This window comes from Hypanus sabinus, unplaced genomic scaffold, assembly GCF_030144855.1.
Source record: "Hypanus sabinus isolate sHypSab1 unplaced genomic scaffold, sHypSab1.hap1 scaffold_822, whole genome shotgun sequence".
NCBI classification, from domain to species: domain Eukaryota; kingdom Metazoa; phylum Chordata; class Chondrichthyes; order Myliobatiformes; family Dasyatidae; genus Hypanus; species Hypanus sabinus.
Window position 1 is genome coordinate 151,934 of NW_026781675.1, and position 21,268 is coordinate 173,201.

A 21,268-nucleotide genomic window follows, 5' to 3' on the forward strand; every position below is an offset into this window, starting at 1 on the left:
ACTTTTGACAAACCTGCTCTGATACATTCACTTAAAGTATAACAACACCAGACCAGGTTTAAAAGCAAAACTTACAGAAAAGTCAAAAGAACAGTAGGCAACATGGTAGCATAGTGGTTAGCACAATGCCTAATATGCCTTAAGACTTGTTTTTAATTCCCACTACTATCCATAAGGAGCTGGTACCAAGGAACTGATTGCAGACTTCAGGACAGGGAAACCAGAGGTCCATGAGCCTATAATCATCACAGGATCAAAGATAGAGAGGGTCAGTAACCTTAAATTCCTGGGTGTCACTAACTCAGAAGACCTGTCCTGGACTCATCACATAAATATAATTTTGAGAAAGCTTAACAGTGCCTCTCCTTCCTTAGAAGTCTGTAGAAATTCAGCATGTCACCAAAAACCTTGGCAAACTACAAAAGATGTGTGGTGGAAACTGTGCTGACTGGCTGCATTACAGCCTAGTAAGGGAACATCAATGCCTTTGAGAGGGAAATACTTCAACAGGTCGTGTATTAGGCCCAATACACCACAAGTAAAACACTCCCAAACACCGATCACATCTACATGAAACGTTTCCGGAGAAAAACTACATCCATTATCAAAGATCCTCAACACCCAGGCCATGCTCTTTTCCCACTGCTGCCATCAGACAGAAAATACAAGTGCCTCAGGATTTGCACCAGGTTCAGAACAGTTACTATCCCTCAAGTGAGGAATTATATTTAGAATTTAAAGGGCTAAAACCTATCTGACTATTCTCACAGCATGACTTGTTTGTTTGTTCCAAGAAAAGATTCTTGGTCTACCCTTATCAAAATACGTAACAACAATGTACATCAACAGCTCAAACAGTATTCCAGGTTCACTTGGGTTGCAGACTTTCCCTGACTGTTACTGGAGCTCTGTGGTTCAACGGAGACACAAACTTTCTAATAAACAGTATGTACTTTTAAGTAAACTGTGTTTGACAATTATTCCCTGGATCTAACCTAAAGGTCTCCGGTAGAGAGGCAGATCAACTTCTTGGTGTGGCGCGCAGGGTCCCAATATGTGGTAGACACCTCACCAAAATTGCATAAGTGGACAACGGACCGCTGGGGTGAATCAGGGACAGATAGGCCCACAAAGTAAGCTTTAACCTTGATTCCTTCTGCTCTCTGACGTTTGCTCCCTCATTTTGGCAGCGAAAATCCACTGACAGGACCCAAAGGGAATAAAGAAGACAAACGCTTCAAGTCCCCCGACACAGTAAATCCAGATGGGCAGAGTCCCCAGAATAGTAAATTCAGACAGAAGTACACTGCGCTTGGAAGTAGTACAGAGGAGATGTCAGGGATCAGTTTTTTCCAGAGAGTGGTGAGCACCTGGAATGGGCTGCTAGTGACGGTGGTGGAGGGAGATACGATAGTAAGAGACTCCTAGATAGGTACGTGGAGTTTAGAAAAATAGAGTGTATGGGTAACCCTATGTAACTTCTAAGGTAAGGATATGTTTGACACAGTTTTGTAGGCCGAAGAGCATGTATTGTGCTGTAGGTTTTCTATGTTTCTAAGATGGGTGATTCAAGTTCCCCGGAATGCCATGGCACTTAGGCAAAGGGGGACGGGGAGTAGATTATTACAAAAAATAGTAGATAAATATTTATTACAAAAAATAATAGACAAATATCTAGCAATGAAAACCTCAAAGGATATTGTCAGGGCTATTTCTGAAGAATGGGATAATGGCCAGAAACAGACAAAGGAAACGAAGAAATTGTATCAGAGACAAAACATACAGTCCATGGAAGAACGAATAAAGGGAAACGGAATATAAAAATAATTCTGGAGTACCCCTCCTCTATCCAGACATACTGACCGATTCCCCAAACGATATCAATGATGACTGGGAATGGATAAGTCAGCGTCTGTTTTACCATGGTCAGGTTCCACACTCCATATGACTCTCCCCCTTGTGCCAACTTGACAGTCATTGTATTGCCACTGAGCAATGTAGTTCCTCTAGAGTGGATGGGAAGCCCAATATCCATTTCTGCCTGCATGCGCAGTCAGATTGGACCCATGAACAAGGGTCATTGGTTTTACTGGGACCAATACAGGCTCAGTATCAATTGCCCACGAGCACCGTTCCTAACCCACAAGCTGGACTGGCAGGACAAGCACCTACTTTGCAAATCCATAATCCCTGGACCCCTCCTGAACTCAGTGGTATTCTGAATGCCACGCCTGACAAAAAGGTCGACCCCAAGGACTTGGTAATTATTTAAGAACTGTCCTGACTCTGTAATCCACTAACTGCGGATTACCGGGCATGGCATTTTTTTTCAGATTTTTAAAGCTATCTTGAGATTTTGGAGATATTCTTTCCTATTATTATCCGTAACAATGATGTCATCTGGGTGACACTGAATGCCTAGACAGGCTTGCTGCACCTGGTCGATAGTTTTCTGCCAGAATACAGGTGCAGATGATACTCCAAAGTAAGCCTATTTTAGCAATAAAGCCCTTTGTGAGTATTTATGTCAGAACACATGGACTTTTTTCCTGGCCCACTTAGTTCTTCTAGTATTTTGCGAGTGTTGCTTGGGCTTTTTTCCATCTCTATCTATATACAGACTTCAGTGGTTCACCTTGTTGAAGAGTCTTCCTTCAGAAATATTTGGAAGGTATACTCTAGCCAAGAGGGTATGATCTATTTTAAGTACTGGATTGAAATGAACTTAAAATCACCACATTTGGACAGATCCATTCTTAGTACTGGGACCACTGGAATTGCGCACTCAACCACGGAAAGCATTATGTCAGCTTCCATGTGATCTACCTCATAGGCTGGTTTATAACAGATGGTATAAGGAACCAATGGGCTTTGTAAAACTTGAGTGTGGCATTTTCATTTAATATAATTTTACTTTTGATATGTTTCAGTTTTCCAGTGCCATCCATGAACAACGCTGTGCTATCATCCAGAACCTTTCTTAATTCACTTTGATTTGACTTTTGCAGGGCATATAGCATGTAAATGCTTGATGGACCTCCAATCAAAGTTTTAGTTGTCTGACCCTGCAATGCTGGTCTTCCTTTTTTTACCATCTATAACCCCTTGTGTTTGTTGGTTGCTATATTTCACTGTAACAAGTGTTTTTTTTCTAGAGGAGTGATTTTTCTCCAGTGTAAGTTCTTAGTTGATATCTGAGGACCATCCAAACTCATTTTGTGTAATTGGTTGAGCCAATTTCCAATTCCATCTTAATTAATTTGCTGTCCATTTCTGTATCTCTAAGGCTGCCCAGATCTGTGTCACTCTTATCATTATCAGAATTTTCACTAGCAGCTTGCAGGTTGAAAAGTTCAAAGTAATTATTATTATCATATCATATACATGTCACTGCATACAGCCCTGACTTTCTTTTACTGTGGGCATAGAGCAAATCTATCGAACAGTAACTGTAAACTGGAAATACCAGGAACCATAAACTAAACTAACATTGAAATGCATATAATAAATTAATAGGAATAAATAGCACATGTATGAGTTAGCATTATAAGTCCTTAAATGAGTTTAGCTGTCCCCTTTTGTTCAAGAGCTTGATGGTTGTGTCGGTCTGCCTCTCTACAAGTGCCCTTTAGATTCAGACCCAGGGAATAGCTGTCAAAGTTCATATTGTTTATTAGCAAGCTTATATTCTCAGTTGAACTACAGAGCTCCAGTCACAGAGCCTGGGAAAATCTACAACCCAAGTGAGCCCAGAATACTATTTGGAGCTGCTGATATTCTTTGTTATCACATATTTTGATAAGGGTAGACTGAGAAGTTTCTCATGGAACAATTCTTTGTTCATACATGGTGGAGGTGGAAATGATAGGGTCTTTTTTTAATAAATTTTTTATTGAATTTTCAAATAGGATACAGAAAGAGAAAAAAAATTGTCAACCCTTCCCCCCTCCCCCCCTAACATATCCCTACTGAAGGAGAATAAAAAGAGAGAAGAATAAGGAAAGAAAGAAAGAATGAATGCCTGGATATCAGAAGATCCCCACATGCTCCATGGAGTTCATAACAGCTTTAGTATGTATATTTATTTCTTTCCCCAGATAACCAATAATTTTATCTTCAGAGCACCTATATATTTAATCCTATCTTTTGTAAATAAGGGCGCCAAATTTTCAGAAATATTTCATATTTATCTCTTAAATTATAAGTAATTTTTTCAAGTGGAATGCAGCTAAAAATTTCACTCTTCCAACGATCTAAACTTAAGTATGAATCCGATTTCCAAGTAACTGTAATAGCCTTTTTGGCTACCTCCAATGCAATTTTTATGAATTCTTTCTGATATTTATTCAATGTGGGTTTCGGTTTTATCCCTTCAATATCGCCTAGTAAAAACAATGTTGGATTATGTGGAAGTTGTGTTCCAATAATTTGTTCCAGTAGAACTCTTAAATTTGTCCAAAAAAGTTGAATTTTAAAACAAGACCGTGTAAAAAAGTACCAATTCCTTGATTACATCGGAAACATTGATCTGATAAATTTGGGTTTAATTTATTTTCTGTGGCGTAATATATAATTGATGTAAAAAATTATAATGCACTAATCTTAACCGGACTTTCATTGTATTTGTCATACTGTCAAGACATAGACTTGACTAACTTGTTTCTTCAATTTTAATATTCAAATCAGAATCCCATTTTTGTCTTGACTTATGAATTCCTTGTTTAATTGCCTGTTTTTCAATCAAACTATACATACAAGAAATAATTTTTTTAATTTTTCCTTTTTGAATTAAAGTTTCTATTTCATTAGATTTCAGCAATAAGATTGTTTGACCCAATTTATCTCTTAAATAAGCCCTTAATTGGAAATAACAAAAAAGTGTTGTTTGATATTTTGTATTTATTCTTTAATTGATCAAATGACATTAATATACCTCCTTCAAAACAATCTCCTACATATCTAATCCCTTTTTGAAACCAGTTGTATAAAAGTTGGTTATCCATTGTAAAAGGAATAAGTTTATTTTGAATTAAAGATCTCTTTGCTAATAAAAATTTTTTGATCTCATCATCAACATCTATCTTATTCCATAAATCAATCAAATGCTTTAATATAGGAGATTCTTTCTTTTCCCGTATCCATTTAGATTCCCACTTATATATAAAATCTTCTAGTATATTTTCTCCTATTTTATCTAATTCTATTCTAATCCATGCCGGTTTATCTTCATCAAAAAAAGATGCAATAAATCTGAGTTGATTTGCTTTATAATAATTCTTAAAGTTTGGAAGTTGTAACCCTCCTAGATCAAATTTCCATGTCAATTTTCCCAACAATATTCTTGACATCTTACCTTTACATCATTATCAACTCTTATACCTAAATATTTTACACCATTTATTGGCCATCTAAATTGAGTTATTAATCAACTTTGACTATAATCTCCTTTAGTAAGGGGTAGAATTTCACTTTTATCCCAAGTTATTTTGTAGCCTGATATTCTTATATGTATATATTCTATATATGTATCCCATATTCTTCCAATCTAGAAAATAATTTACACAGCAAATACAATGGGTTTGCAAAACATCGTCAGTAAATAATCTTATATTCCTCCTGGTTAACTCTGAAACCTTTAACATCTGGGTCCGTTCTAATTAATTCAGCTAATGGTTCTATCACCAACACAAATAAAGCAGTTACCGAGTTACATTATCTGCTAATTGTCTATTTTTAATAAATCCTGTTTGATCCATTTGTATTAATTTTGTTAAGTATTTACATAATCTATTAGATAAAATTTTTGCTATTATTTTATAGTCGGTGTTCAACAAAGAAATAGGTCTAAATGATGTTGGCTTTAAAAGATCTCTATTTTTTTTGGCAATACTATTAAAATAGCTGTCAAAAAAGATTCTGGAAGTTTATGCGTTCTTTCCGCTTGGTATATTAGCTCCATAAAAGGAGGAATTAATAAATCTTTAAACTTTTTATAAAATTCGGGTGGAAAACCATCCTCTCCTGGGGATTTATTACTCTGAAGTCATCCTAAAGCTTCTTCAACCTCTTTTAATGTAAAAGGCATTATCTAATCCCTTCTGTTCTTCCGAATCCAATTTTGGAAGAGTTATTTGTGATAAAAACCTTTCTATCTTGACATTATCATCTTGTGATACAGTTCAGAATAAAAATCCTTAAAAGTTTCATTAATTTCTAAAGATTTATAAGTAATTTTATTTACACTTGTTCTAAGTGCATTTATCATTTTGGAAGTCTGGTCTGTTTTTAACTGCCAAGCAAGAATGTTGTGTGATCTTTCACCTAGTTCGTAATATCTCTGTTTAGTTCTCATAATTGCATTTTCTGTTCGATATATCTGAAGTGTATTATATTGTAACTTCTTGTTAACAAGTTGTTTTCGTTTTTCTTCTGTCATATATCTTTGAGATTCTTTTTCTAAATTTATAATCTCTTTTTCCAATTGATCTGTTTCTACCATATATTCCTTTATTTTAGAAGTATAACATTATCTGGCCTCTCAAATATGCCTTCATTGCTTCCCATACTATAAATTTATCATCAACTGAATGTAAATTTGTATCTAAAAAAACTGAATCTGCTTTTTCATGAAACTACAAAAATCTTGAGGTTTTAATAATATTGAATTAAATCTCCATCTGTAAATCGATTCCTCTTTATCTATCATTATAATTGTCATTATCAAGGGGGAATGATCTGACGATATTCTTGCTTTATGTTCCATATTTTTCACTCTGTCTTGAACATTCGTTGATAATAGGAAAAAATCTATCCTTGAATAAGTTTTATGTCTATTTGAATAAAATGAATAATCTCTTTCTTTTGGATTAATTCTTCTCCATATATCATTCAAATTTAAATCTTTCATCAATGATAGTTAATTTTGTTACTTTTGTTTTTGTAACAACCTTTGTTGATCTATCTAAAACTGGGTATAGACAAAAGTTAAAATTTCCACCTATTAATATTTTGCCATGTGCGTCAGCCAAATTCAAAAAGGCCTCTTGTATAAATTTTACATCATTTTCATTTGGTGCATAAATATTCATAAGTGTCCATAGTTCTGAAAAAAAATTGACAACATATAATTACATATCTCCCCACAGAATCAATTTTTACATTTTGTATTTTAATTGGTAAAGTTTTATTAACCAAAATTGCAACTCCCTTCGCCTTTGAATTAAATGAAGCTGCGATAACATTTCCGATCCAATCTCTCTTTAATTTCTGATGTCCTATCTCTGTTAAGTGTTTTTCTTGTAAAAAAGCTATATCTGTTTTCATTTTCTTAATGTATGTTAAAATTCTTTTTCTTTTTACTGGTCCATTAAGCCCATTTAAAACTTTAAAAATTCAGTAAATTAGTCATTATTTTTAACAGGGTTACTCCAATCTATAATAATAGCTAATGTTTCAACTTTCGTAGTACCTTGGGGAATCATTTTAAAATTCTCCATGTTGCTATGTGTCTTCCCCCCCCCCCCCCCCCACTGGATTGTCCAGGCAAAGACAGAAAAATAGATTATAAAGAAAAAACTAACAAAATACCCCCGTACTAATGTTGTGAATAAAAAAAACATTACCCCCCTTTGTGCGGGTCATGGCAATCGCCATGATTACACACGTGAATCCCGTAGCAATCAATCCGAAGTTCCCCAGCTCCCCCATAACATAAAATAGTATATATATGAGAAGAAAAAATATCACTACTCTTGATTAATATTTCTCAAATTTTTACCTTTCTCCTTAAATATTATATTTACCTTAAATATAATTAAGAAAATATTTAAATATTCTTCTGTCTTTAAAAGTCCATTCACTGTCCCTGACTTCATCTTTAATCCATTTCACTTTTAAATCTTTGGCTGTGGTTAGCGAATATTTGGGAATTCTTGTGCAAATTCTTCCGCATCCTGATAATCAGTAAAAAATCTTCTTTTTCCATCATCCAAAAAAATTATCAGGGTTGCCAGGTGACACATTATAAATTTATAACCCTTTTCTCATAAAACTTTTCTCACTGTGTTAAATTCCTTCTTTCTCTTCAAAAGGCCATAACTTATATCAGGATAGAAAAGAACTGTTTTCCCTTCTATCATCAATAGCCAGTTTCTCTTTCTGGCACGTGGGGCAGCCGCCTTCAGGATCTTTTCTTTATCTTGAGCATCTTACCAAGATTGATCGTGGGTTTTGATCATCCAAAATTTCCAGGATCCATTTTTGAAAAAAATTTATTGGATCCTCTCCCTCTATACCTTCCTTAAGTCCAACAATCTTAATATTACTTCGTCTACTACAATTTTCAAGCATGTCCACTTTTTCCAACAAACGTTTTCTTTCTGATGTCCAGGCAGAAATATTATTTTCCATTTTGTTCACTCTATCAATGATATCTCCCGCTGTTTCTTCCAAGTTTTTAATTTTCTTGTCCATTTTGTCCTGTTTTTTCATCATTTTATCAAACATAATCTTCATATTTTTAATATCTTTAAATTACTTTTAATGTTTTTAATTCATGCTTTATTTGCACCAAAGATTCTTTTATGTCTCCAATAACACCTCCAAGCTCTTCCTATTGCTCTTCTTTGTCTCTTCATCTTCGTCTGATTTATCCAGAGAATCTGACTCCACCTTATATTCACTTTCACCTTCAGTTCCGATCTTAGCTGGGATTTGTAGTTTGGGTTGCTCGAGTTTGCGCATGCCCCTTCCTTCACGCATGCACAATTCCTGTTGCTTTTTTTTTGGAAACAGTTGATGTCACCGCAGTTTCCTGTTCTGTATCGCCGGAGGTAAAATGTACTTGAGCCCGAGGCTCTTTCATGGCGGCCGGCCTTGATTCTTTTCCAACTTGTGTTGTCTTCAAAGTAGTAGTTTTCTTCTGCTTCTGTTTAGGAGGCATATCTTAAGACAATCCTGAGTAGATTATAAGTAATTTTTTAAAGTATTTACTAACTTTTCTTCACAAACATTATTTTACTGTTTTTTTACAGGAGAGCTGGATTTCCACGTCTCGATCCTACGTCATCACATAACATCCCCCAATAGGGCCTTTTAAGAGACTCCTGGATGGCTACATGGAGCTTAGAAAAATAAAGGGCTATGGGTAAAGCCTAGGTCAGGGGTCGGCAACGTTTACCACTGAAAGAGCCAATATGGACCCATTTCCCACAGAAAAGAAAACACTGGGAGCCACAAAATGAAATTACACTGCATACAACGGGTTTTTTTTTGCCTTTATGCTATGTATAAACAAACTATAATGTGTTGCATTTATGAAATTGATGAACTCCTGCAGAGAAAACGAAATTACATTTCTGCATGCAACAAAAACATTTTGAACTCCGAAAAAAAGACGTTGGGTTGAAGGTTACTCCATAGTTAGCCTACCTTGGATCGAAGAATTAAAAGAAAGCGCGCACTGGCGGGCGTCAGGCATTGGCAGTGGTGATGTATATTAATAGCGATAAAAAACACATTGTAGCGGTGTGCTACACGCAGCGCTAAAATAAAGACACTGCAGTCAAGGTAACTTTATTCCAACTAAACAGCCTTGCTTTAAAGCCTCCCTCAACCCGCCCCCCGTGGGCGCGGATGCTCCAAAAGACGCGTACTCACAAACCCCCGTAGGCTATCTCCCTTAGTCGGAACGGTGGCTAATTGTGAGCCGGTTCGGATGTGCCAGGAAACGGTGTCTCCGCAAAGTTTTCAGATTGTACAAGATCACCATAATCTTCAAATTTCGAATTACATTTCAAAAGCTAACAAACCACGGGGAGCCGCATCACAGAGATCAAAGAGCCACATGTGGCTCTGGAGCCGCAGGTTGCCGACCTCTGGCCTAGGTAGTTCTAAGACAGGGAAATGTTCAGCACAGCTTTTGAGCCGAAGGGCCTGTACTGTGCTTTATGTTTTCTATGTTTATATTATTCTCATAGTACAACTTGTCAAGCTGCCAATAAGTCAGTTAGGTTTTAGCCTTCTTAGTTCTATATGTATTTCCTCATTCCCTCCCTTTCTCATTCAGTGACAACTAGGATGATCATTTTTGGGGTACACTTTAATTTTCATAATCGTGTTGGAAGGGTGGATAGTAACCATTGGGATAGGCCAAAGGGCTTTCAGCATCATCGTAGTCTCCATCCTCATCATTTGCACCTCAATCTGTCTGAGGTCCCCTCCCTTCTAGGGAGATTCTTTGTTGGCAAAAGCACAAGAGGCCATAAACACTGAAAAAGTGCAGTAGGTATGACTACTCCTGAAATGATAGCATAATGTAGCAATGTACAGCTCCATCCTGTGAAGATGTCACTGCAGGGCCACAATACTTCTTTCGAGCTAAACCATGTAGGTTGGCCCTGATTTTCCAGATTGTATTTACCTCCTTTTGAATGTTAACAGAGAGAGAGGTAATGTTCTCAGATTCATCTGGGATGTAGGTGCAGCACTCTTGTCCCATAACAGCACATTTACCTCCTTTTTCAGCCAGAACAAAATTGAGGGCCATTCAATTCCGTATAACAGCCTGTCATAGTGCCACCATTTCAGCAATAATGGCCCTCACCTGATCCTGGATGTCATCCGTGGCCTTAGCGGTACTATTGGCCATGTCCTTCGAAACTAATGCCTGGTTGATGATTTCCCTTGAATTGCGGGCAGCCCCGTAGAGGGGAAAGCTATCATCCAGAAGCACTCCTATTGTGAGATTCCTCGCTTTTGCCTTACGAAGGAAGGGTACTGGTCCAGGGTTTTCAGCATTCATATGTTGGATACAAGGTAAGCCAGGAAACGGTATCCCATCCAATTTCTGTTCTCTTGTTGTGAGTCCATCGGCTAGTTGTCTCTCCTGGGAGCCACAAGCAGGCCCTTTCCCCGCAAACCCATTGGTAGCACTTTGAGCCAATTTTAACCTATTGACCTATACCTATACAGAGGGCACCATTGTTGTATAAATGGCATTAAATGCTATTTTGCCCAGAAAGTAAGTCCCCTTACCTTTACCAGATAGTGTTTGCTGGCTGGTCAGATCTGACAATGGTGGAGGGCCACGAGGGCCTCTCCATCGGATAGCTTTCTTCCAGGGTGGGAGGGGGTCAAGTGTACCAGATATTGATATAGTGGCACCGACAGTCTCCAATCACATCACTGGTGCAACTTTAGGTCTCACTTGTCTGCATGTCATTAGAAAAGGTCCTAACTGACAGTTGTTCACTGCTATTCAGCAGAATGGCTATTAGGGGAACCCCCGACTTCCAATGGGGAGGAATCACTGCACACACCCAGCTGACAGATAAGTTAGTTTTCCCGGCATAACTACAGCAAAGTGACAGAAAGGTGTTTGGCTTGGGTACTACAATACAAGTGCTTAAGGTTACGAGTATAGATAGTAATAGCTTAGTCATGAATGCACACATTTGGCATGTCCTAGATATGTCCATTTCATAAGTCCTTATAGTTTGACTGCCATTGGAGTGGTCGGTAACACTTAGCAGGTTCCTTTCCAGCGAGGCTCAAGCTTCTTTCTAAGATGGTTCTTTACCAGAACCAGATCCTCATTTTCCTTCCCTTCTCGGTGGGCCTCCTTCATCTGCCAGTGCAACACCTGGAGATATTTGGTTAGTGCCAGGATATACCCATAAAATCATTACAGACATTTGATTCAGGTCCATCTCAGGTAATTTCAGAGCTCTCATCTACATAGAAGACTAATTCTGGGTTAGCGAGGGTGATGTCAGTCATGTCAGGTCAGACTTCTGTCAGTTGGTGATTTATTGTTGCACAATCTAGATGCTCTGGTGGACATTCTAAAAAGGTGGCTGGGTTCACAGAAGAACAGGAGAAAAATGGAGAAGGGGGTTCATTTGGGGAAGGACCTCATATTTAAAGTGGAGGGAATTGACAAGTCTCAGGAATTTATGCATCTGAGTCAGCATAATGTATGATGGGGTTTAATTAGCACAGGTCAAAGCCTGAATCTGGTATCTTCTGGTCTATTAAGGTCTGTACCACATTGGTGCCACACTTCATAACAAAATCCTTTTAAAAACAAGTAAATCTTTTCTTCTGACAAACTAACACACTAGACTTATTTTAAGAAGTATAACATAGTGTCCTTATTTGTTCAGACAGACAAAATCAAAAATCAACATTTCCTCGCAAGGGAAGAATAGAAATATTAAGATACAGAATATTGGTCTAGCCACCCACTGAAAACTTAAATGATCTTTTCCCTTTAGATAGACTCTGGTTTGATTTGGAAGACTAAAATACGACACTTCTTTCTGACAAGGCCACAGGTTGTTAATAGTTACAATGACAAATATTGAACATCTTTATCTGATTTACAGCTTTCCTAGAAATACTTTGTGAACTACTAATTCATTTTAAATTGTTTTCAGAAGCTTGAGTGGGTTCTGACCAGTTCATACTGTTGACTTTAACCTGTTCAGCCACCTTGCTGGGCAGGGCTTGGACGAGGAGAGCATAGTACTGTGGGATTGGTTACCTACTGCATGCAGCGGATCTCCCAATCGTGCAGAATAAATGACATTAAAGCATTCTAGGAAATCATCAGGGGTCCCACCTTTCCTGGGTTTACCCTCTAAGAACTTAGTTACATCTGGACTGGACCAGAGTGTGGGACGAGGTGTCCAGTATATCTTCAGTCATCCTTGGTTCAGTTTGCCCGGTCACGATTAACTGGTCGTAGTTACCATGCCCAAATCCAGTGGTGAATCGAGTCTGATCAGTAGGAGTAAGGGCGGCCATAGCCAGTAGGAACAAATCTCTGGAATATAGAGTCAGGACAGTTCTTAAATAATTACCAAGTCCTTGGGGTCGACCTTTTTGTCAGGCGTGGCATTCAGAATACCACTGAGTTCAGGAGGGGTCCAGGGATTATGGATTTGCAAAGTAGGTGCTTGTCCTGCCAGTCCAGCTTGTGGGTTAGGAACAGTGCTCGTGGGCAATTGATACTGAGCCTGTATTGATTCCAGTAAAACCAATGGCCCTTGTTCATGGGTCCAGTCTGACTGCGCATGCAGGCAGAAATGGATATTGGGCTTCCCATCCATTCTAGAGGAACTACATTGCTCAGTGGCAATACAATGACTGTCAAGTTGGCACAAGGGGGAGAGTCAAATGGAGTGTGGAACCTGACCATGGTAAAACAGACGCTGACTTATCCATTCCCAGTCATCATTGATATCGTTTGGGGAATCGGTCAGTATGTCTGGATAAAGGAGGGGTACTCCAGAATTATTTTTGTTCTTCCATGGACTGTATGTTTTGTCTCTGATACAATTTCTTTCTCTGTTTCCTTTGTCTGTTTCTGTCCTTTACCTATTCTTCACAAATCATTCTAACTCTTGCAAACTCCTAGGATTGCCTCTTTAGTCATGTTCATCTATCCCTCTTCCCTTAGCGTTATTATTCCAACAATTTAATTTATGCTTCTTGTTGCCATGGGCCAATCAAGTGACCGTAATCTTTCCCTGCCTTCTCTTTTCATATTCTCTGTCCTGCCTGCTGTATTTAAATTTAGTATATACAATAAAATTACCTCCTGCAGGCCAACTGTCTTTACCGAAATGTTTCAACAATTGGAACAAATTTGTCTTAGTTTCTTTTCATTGAATGGATATTTGTTTATTATTTTCCGTAATTGACTACTCTTCCCCCTCCCCCACCATCTGGGAACTTGAACAAACCGTCTTGACTTACAAGAAGACTTAAACTTTTCAATTATTCCAGGAGACTCATACGACACATCTTGACTTACAAAACGACTCGAACTTCTACCAGAGTTTAGGTTCAGACCCAGGACATAATTGTCAAACATAGTTTACCTAAAATACATATTGCTTATTAGCAAGCTTGCATGCTCAGTTGACAAAACAGAGTCCCCACTCACAAAGCCTGGGAAATTCCACATCAAGTGAGCCTGAGTACTGTCTGGGGCTGCTTGTTAAAAATTCGTTATCATATACATACTTATTGTTGTAGGCATCTTGATAAGGGTACACAGAGCAGCATGCAACACTCCTTTGTTCTTAAGTTATTCTCAGTTAGCAGATTGGTTATCGTGCAACATTACTAAGCAAGCTACAAATAAGTTAGTTAGGTTTTAGCCCTTTTAATTCTGCATATACAGTCAGCCCTCCTTATCTGTGAGTGATTTGGTACCAAGCGGATAAGAAAAAACGCGGATGCTCAAGTACCTTATTCAACCTGTCTCAATGTGGTGGATCTTAGGTTCCAGCAGAACCCCAGACCTTATTTTTCCTGTCTTAGTACATTGGGCATTAGGACCCAGCAGCAGATCCACAGTGTTTCTGTTCACGAAAATAATCACGATCAGGATTGAAAATAATGTGGAAATAATAAAGCCATCGGAAAGATATTAAATCTATTGGTCATTGGAAAAGTGTTAGGCTACGTCGGTCAACAATCGGAATTTTAAAAGATAAAATGAGAAAGGCTGTGCCCCCATGGAAGCTACAATTATTACTAAGCAACGCAGTGGTTTAATTATTGGATTTTGCGGTTTTGAGTTTTTTATCCTCCACATCAACCAGACACGGTGGAGAGTGCACTCCAAAGTGGTCTGTCACTGGATCAAACTTTGGAACTTCCGTTCCTGAGCCCAGCACTGAAACATACAATCAAGTGTTTTATATGCATAGAAAGGTAAAATATATACTATATACTAAGACTAACGTTTGACTAAATAATACTGGATATACTTAGTAAGACAACTTCCGATTTTTTTTGATCCCGATCCACAATAACCCAAACACATCCTCCCCTATACTTTAAATCATCTCTAGATTACTTATAATACCTAATACAACATAAATGCTATGTAAAATAGTTGTTATATTGCATTGTCTGGGGAATAATGACAAGAATAAAAAGTCTGTACATACTCAAACAAGAAGTGCTGGAACAGCACTTCCGGGTTTCCTCGATTCACGGTTGGTTGAATTTGCAGATGTGGAACTCGCAGATAAGGAGGGCCGACTGTAATTCCTCATGGTCAGAGAGGCCAAGGTAAGGGTGCAGGATGGTTTTGTAACAGGGTCCAGTCTGTTTGATCGCCAGGTGTTGATAAATTGGTGCAATTTGGGTAAAATGTTCTGCAGGTTAACATTATTGAATTCTCCTGCAATTATGAAGAGACCAACTGGATGCTTGTTTTACAGACAGCTAATGATATGGTAAAACACCCCAGCTCGCAGTCACGGGGATGTAGACAGTGGTGATGAACACAACAGTAAACTGTAAAATGCTCAATTTCTGCAGAACAGTCACTGCTAACTATAGATGAGTTTGTACACCAACCTTAATTAAACAGCACACATATTCCAATGCCTTTCCCCCAACAGGGAGTTCATATCTGCACAGAACAAAATGCAGCAGTTTGTCATCTTGTATGCGTTAATTCAGTGTTAGGATGTCCAAAATTTCTCCCTGTAACTTTTGACATCCTAATTAATCAAGAACAAAGTCCTCTGCTTTAAATATTCCAAATATTTGGCCTCAACTGCTGTCTTTGGCAATATATTCCACAAATTCACCACCTGCTGTCTAAAGAAATTTCTCCTCATTTTGGTTCTAAATACACTTCCTACAATTCTGAGTATGTTACCTCTACTCCTTGATTGTTCCTGCTAAAGGAAAATCCTCTCCATATCCACTCCATCTTGAACTTTCATCTGCCCTCAGTCTTCTAGACCCAGAGTCACGATACATGCCTCATATGTTAACCCTTTCATTCCCAGGATCATTTTGTGATCCTCCTCTGGATCCTCTCCAATGCCAGCACACTGGCATTGATAAGGGACTTAGAATTGCTCTCTGACCAATACCTCATAAATCCTCAGCATTAATATCTTTGCTTTTATATTCTAGTCCTCTAAAAATGAACACTAACATTGTATTTTTCTTCTTTACTACTGACTCAACCTGTAAGTTAACATTTAAGGAAATGTACAAGGATTCCTAAATCCCTTTGCACCTTCAGATATCTGAATGTGGTTCCATTAAGAAAATAGATCAAAATAAATTTGATTTCTTTCTACCATGACTGTATTTCCTGAAGTGTTCCTTCTGATACTTTACTGCCCATTTCCCTTACCCATTTTAGCCCTTCAGTAGATTCCCTGCTCCCTAAACACCACCTGCCCTTTGTCTTATATGCAAATTTGGCTACCAAGCCAACAATTCCATCATCCAAGACACTAATAGTCCCAACACAAACCACTGCAGAACATCATGTTACCAATAGCCAACCCAAAAAAGGTTTTTTATTCCCACTGGTCAACCAATCCTCCACCCATATCAGTATTATATCTGAAATACTATGGGTTCTTAACTTGTTTAGAAGCTTCAGGTGTGACATCTGATCAAAGGGCTTTTGAAAACAACATCCACTGACTTTTGTTGTCCATTCTGCCTGTTATTTCCTCAATGAATTCCAAACATTTGTCAGACAAATCATGTACTTCCAAGAACTTGGAAACATTGTTCTTCCTAACCACTGAAATAAGATTAAATGCTTATAATGACTTGGGTTCTCCCTCCCTTCTTAAAGGATGGAGTGACATTTGCAATTTTGCACTCCTCCACAAACATTCCAGAATCTAATGATTCTTCAAAGATACTAATACTACACAATAATTCTACATAATCAGATTTGGCTGAAAAGCTCCAAAACTTGGGACTTCTGTATCTCCCTCTGCAACCGGTTCCTCTAATTCCTCACCAGAATACAGATGTCCCCCATTTTTCGAACGTTCACTTTACGTCACCTTGCTGTTACTAAAGACCTACATTAGTTACCTGTTTTCGCTAACAGAAGGCAAAAAAAGGCAGCATGTGCCCGAAGCAGCCAAGCTCCTCACCCGGAACTGCATTCTTGCCGGCATTGCTTAAACACGAGCCTGTGAGCAACTGTGCTTTATGTCGATTTATTTTGTGCATCCGTTTGCAAGATGAGTTCTAAGGTATCAGAAAAGCCTAAAAGAGCACGTAAGGGCGTTACGATTACCATAAAACTAGACATGATAAAGCGTTTTGATCGTGGTGAATGACTTAAGGATATAGTGAGTTTGGCTAAGGGATTGTGGAAGTTGACGAAGATGATGTTGAAGAGGTTTTGGCATCCCATGACTAAGAACTGACAGATGAAGAGCTGATGAAGAGGAAAGGATAACAACTGAAACTGAACACAGTTGCAAAAGGCCCGAAAGTGAAGTCATCCAGAAACTAGACGGGAAACAATTGCGTGAGATTTTCACTGCAACTGACAAAGCTGCAATATTGCAGAAAAGTATGACTTTAATTTTGAAAGGATATGTAGGTTTAGGGTCCTATGACTCCACCTTACAGAGCAAGTGACAAGGCAGCTCTAACAACAGCAAGGGCCAAACTGTCCCGGGCCATCAGAGGGGCAAAGTGTGCACATGCCCAGTGAATCCACAGCCACTTCCAGGACAGCAGTGACACAGCGTGTGGAAGGACATCCAGGACATCACCAATTACAAGACAACATCACCTGACTGTGCGGGTGATGTCTCCCTCCCAAATGCTCTGAATAACTTCTACGCCCGGTTTGAAGCAGAAAATGATGTGGAGGAGAGAAAGTCCACCCCTCCTGCGAATGACCAGGTGCTGTGTCTCTCCATGGCCGATGTGAGAAGAACCCTGTGCAGGGTCAACACACGGAAGAGTGCTGGACTAGACAACATCCCTGGTAGAGTGCTCAGAGGATGTGCAGACCAGCTGGCAGATGTTCTCTCTGACATCTTCAACATCTCCCTGAGCAGTACCACTGTTCCAATGTGCTTCAAGGCCGTCACCACCATCCCCGTGCCAAAGAAGTCTTCCGTGTCCTACCTAAATGACTACCGTCCTGTTGCACTCACATTCATCATCATGAAGTGTTTCGAGAGGCTCGTCATGAGGCATATCAAGACCCTGCTGCCCCCCTCACTGGACCCCCTGCAGTTTGCGTACCGTCCCAACCGCTCAACAGACAGCACCACTGCCACCACCCTCCACCTGGCCCTAAACCACCTGGACAAAAAACACACATACGTTCGAATGCTGTTCAGTTCAGCATTCAGCACATTCATCCCTCAGAAACTGATTGGAAAGCTGAGCCTACTGGGCCTGAACACCTCCCTCTGCAACTGGATCCTAGACTTCCTGACTGGGAGACCTCAGTCAGTCCGGATCGGGAGCAGCATCTCCAACACCATCACACTGAGCATGGGGGCCCCCCAGGGCTGTGTGCTCAGTCCACTGCTGTTCACTCTGCTGACCCATGACTGTGCAGCAGCACACAACTCGAACCACATCATCAAGGTCACCGATGACACGACCGTGGTGGGTCTCATCAGCAAGAACGACGAGTCAGCATACAGAGAGGAGGTGCAGCGGCTAACGGACAGGTGCAGAGCCAACAACCTGTCTCTGAATGAGAACGAAACAAAAGAGATGGTTGTTGACTTCAGGAGGGCATGGAGCGACCACTCCCCACTGAACATCGACGGCTCCTCGGTAGAGATCGTAAAGAGCACCAAATTTCTTGCTGTTCACCTGACGGAGAATCTCACCTGGTCCCTCAACACCAGCTCCATAGCAAAGAAAGCCCAGCAGCATCTCTACTTTTCGCGCAGGCTGAGGAAAGTCCGTCTCCCACCCCCCCATCCTCATCACATTCTACAGGGGTTGCACTGAGAGCGTCCTGGGCAACTGCATCACTGCCTGGTTCGGAAATTACACCATCTCGGATCACAAGACCCTGCAGCAGATAGTGAGGTCAGCTGAGATCATCGGGGTCTCTCTTCCCGCCATCACGGACATTTACGCTACACGCTGCATCCACAAAGGAAACAGAATTATGAAGGACCACATGCACCCCTCATACAATCTCTTCTCCTTTCTGCTGTCTGGGAAAAGGCTCCAAAGCATTCAGGCTCTCACGACCAGACTGTGTAACAGTTTCTTCCCCCAAGCTATCAGACTCCTCAATACCCTAAGCCTGGACTAACACCTTGCCCTACTCTACCTTCCACCTACCTTTGTTTTGCATACAAAATTGGCTACAAAACCATCAATTTCATTAACCAAGATATTAACATATAACATGAAAAGAAACAGTTGCAACACAACATACACCACTGTAGAACATCACTAGTCAGCAAGAGCCAACAATGACTATATGGCTATACTTATGACTATATGGCTAGGCTCAACTCAAACAGTACCTACACTCACTTCTTCCCCCAGGCACTCTTGAATTTCTGGCATACTACTGGAAATTTTGAAAGTGAAGTATGACGCAAAAAACTTATTGAATGTATCCACCATTTCTTTGTATCCAACCACTACTTCTCCAGCAGCTTTTTCCAGCATTATGATATGCACTCCCCTAATATTTAAAGACACAGTTTAACTCATTCCACTAACTGGATTCTGCCATACCAACCTTCTTTTCTTTCTTCAGAATCTCACTACATTCTGCATTAATTTGTGTACCAACTTTCTCATACTCAGCCCTATCACTCTAGTCCCCATGCCTCAGATTAATTTAAACCCTCTTATGGCTCTTAACAAAAGCCCCTGCAAGGATTTTGTCTTGCACAACTTTAAGTGTAACCTGCCCTTTTTCTTCTGATTATATGTTCCACAGAAGAGATCCTAATAATCCAGAAATCTGAAACCTATCCCCTGCATCAACAGCTGTTCCAATTAGCCAGTTTCAGAGTTAAATATACCTTGCACAATTGTCACTTTTGGGCCTTGTTTGTAAGTTTATCTTCCCACAATCAAGTACTATATAGTTCCGCAAATGAGTACACATGCACCCCTTTGATATCACAAATGGTATATGAAATAATTGAGAATGTATTTAAAAGATAAAACATAGTGACAAAGCATCATGACAACTATGGACTAGTGTGAAATCTCTGCGTGACATCTGGCAAGGTTCTAAAAAAAAACAAAAATCACTGTTTTATGAATTGGTGTCCATCGACCCAAATTTATAACGTAACTCAAGAACATGCAACAAATGCAACTGTTCACTTTAAGTATAATGTAGCGTCTAAGAGCGACACAAGTGCACGTGACTTTGTCCGAAACAAATTAAGGAAATCCCGGTTATTTTTTCCCAATTTATATTTGTTCTTTAATAACTGTCCGAGAAAAAAGATAGCTGCACCTATTAACCGGTGGCCCAATTAACCAAAAACCGCTTGAAGTTGTTGTAGTGGCAACAGAACCTTGAAGAAAACCTGGTTGAATTGTTAAGTATGCTCCGGGTCGTCGAGCAGTTTCCAAACTCTCTATTCATCCAACTGCTGATTCCGCTTCTGAACTTACAGATACGCCGCCTCTCACTTTATTAGGAGCCCGACTGCTGTATGCGAGTTTTCAAACGGTCGGTGTATCCGTGAGCCGATACTCAGAAGGACGGCAAGTACTGATTAGGCCCAGGTAGCACCTACAGTGAGTCAGCAGCATTAGCTGCTCGATATTTCTGCCTCTCACCCCTCCAATAACCACATCCGTCACCCGCAATCACTTACCGATACTGTGCAGGATATCTATGGACGTGTTCCTGTCAGTGCTGATCAAGGACTGAGCGCGCTGCAATTCAACCAACGCCACTGCCGCCATCTTTTTCTTCGCCGAGTATTACGTCAATCAACTCCCTCCTCTTCACCGCCTAACCTAACCTTCACATCCTGTCTACAAACGTCATCCAAATTACAACCGCATATTCTAGTATCTTTTCTTTGTAGGTGTCATTTTATTGTGTCTCATAGTGATATTTTGTGAGCGTGCCTAGGTACTATTAGTTTTCAATCTACACGAACCGCCGCGAGTACCAATTTTGAGAACTTATGCATTTTGTTTCCTAAAGATGAAAAACCTGAGACAAAAATTAGGCATTGTGGCGACCCATTTCCTGGCGCATCCGAACCGGCTCACAATGAGATAGCCTACGGGGGTTTGCGAGCACAGAGCTTTGGAGCCTCTTCGCCATGGGGGGCCGGTTGAGGGAGGCTTAAAAGTGAGGCTGAAGATTTCGAATAAAGTTTTTTCCTTCGACTGCAGTTACCGACTCCGTGTCGTAATTTTAGCGCTGCGTGTAGCACACCGCTACATGGTCAGTATTATGTCTTTCATAAAGACAGTAAAAATATTTCCATACATA

General features: G+C 39.6%; 1 protein-coding gene across 2 annotated transcripts in view; it reads right to left on the reverse strand.

The window, feature by feature from the left end:
* LOC132390262 (26S proteasome non-ATPase regulatory subunit 11-like) overlaps positions 1-20,766 on the reverse strand; it is a 159,736-nt gene extending 138,970 nt beyond the window's left edge. The window contains exon 1 of one of the 2 annotated variants that reach the window (XM_059962872.1): positions 20,637-20,766. In XM_059962872.1, coding sequence (XP_059818855.1) covers positions 20,637-20,727 — 91 coding nt within the window. In that variant the 5' untranslated portion in view covers positions 20,728-20,766. The remainder of the gene's footprint in view (positions 1-20,636) is intronic. The other variant, XM_059962873.1, reaches the window with a different exon arrangement.
* Positions 20,767-21,268: the final 502 nt, after the last annotated feature.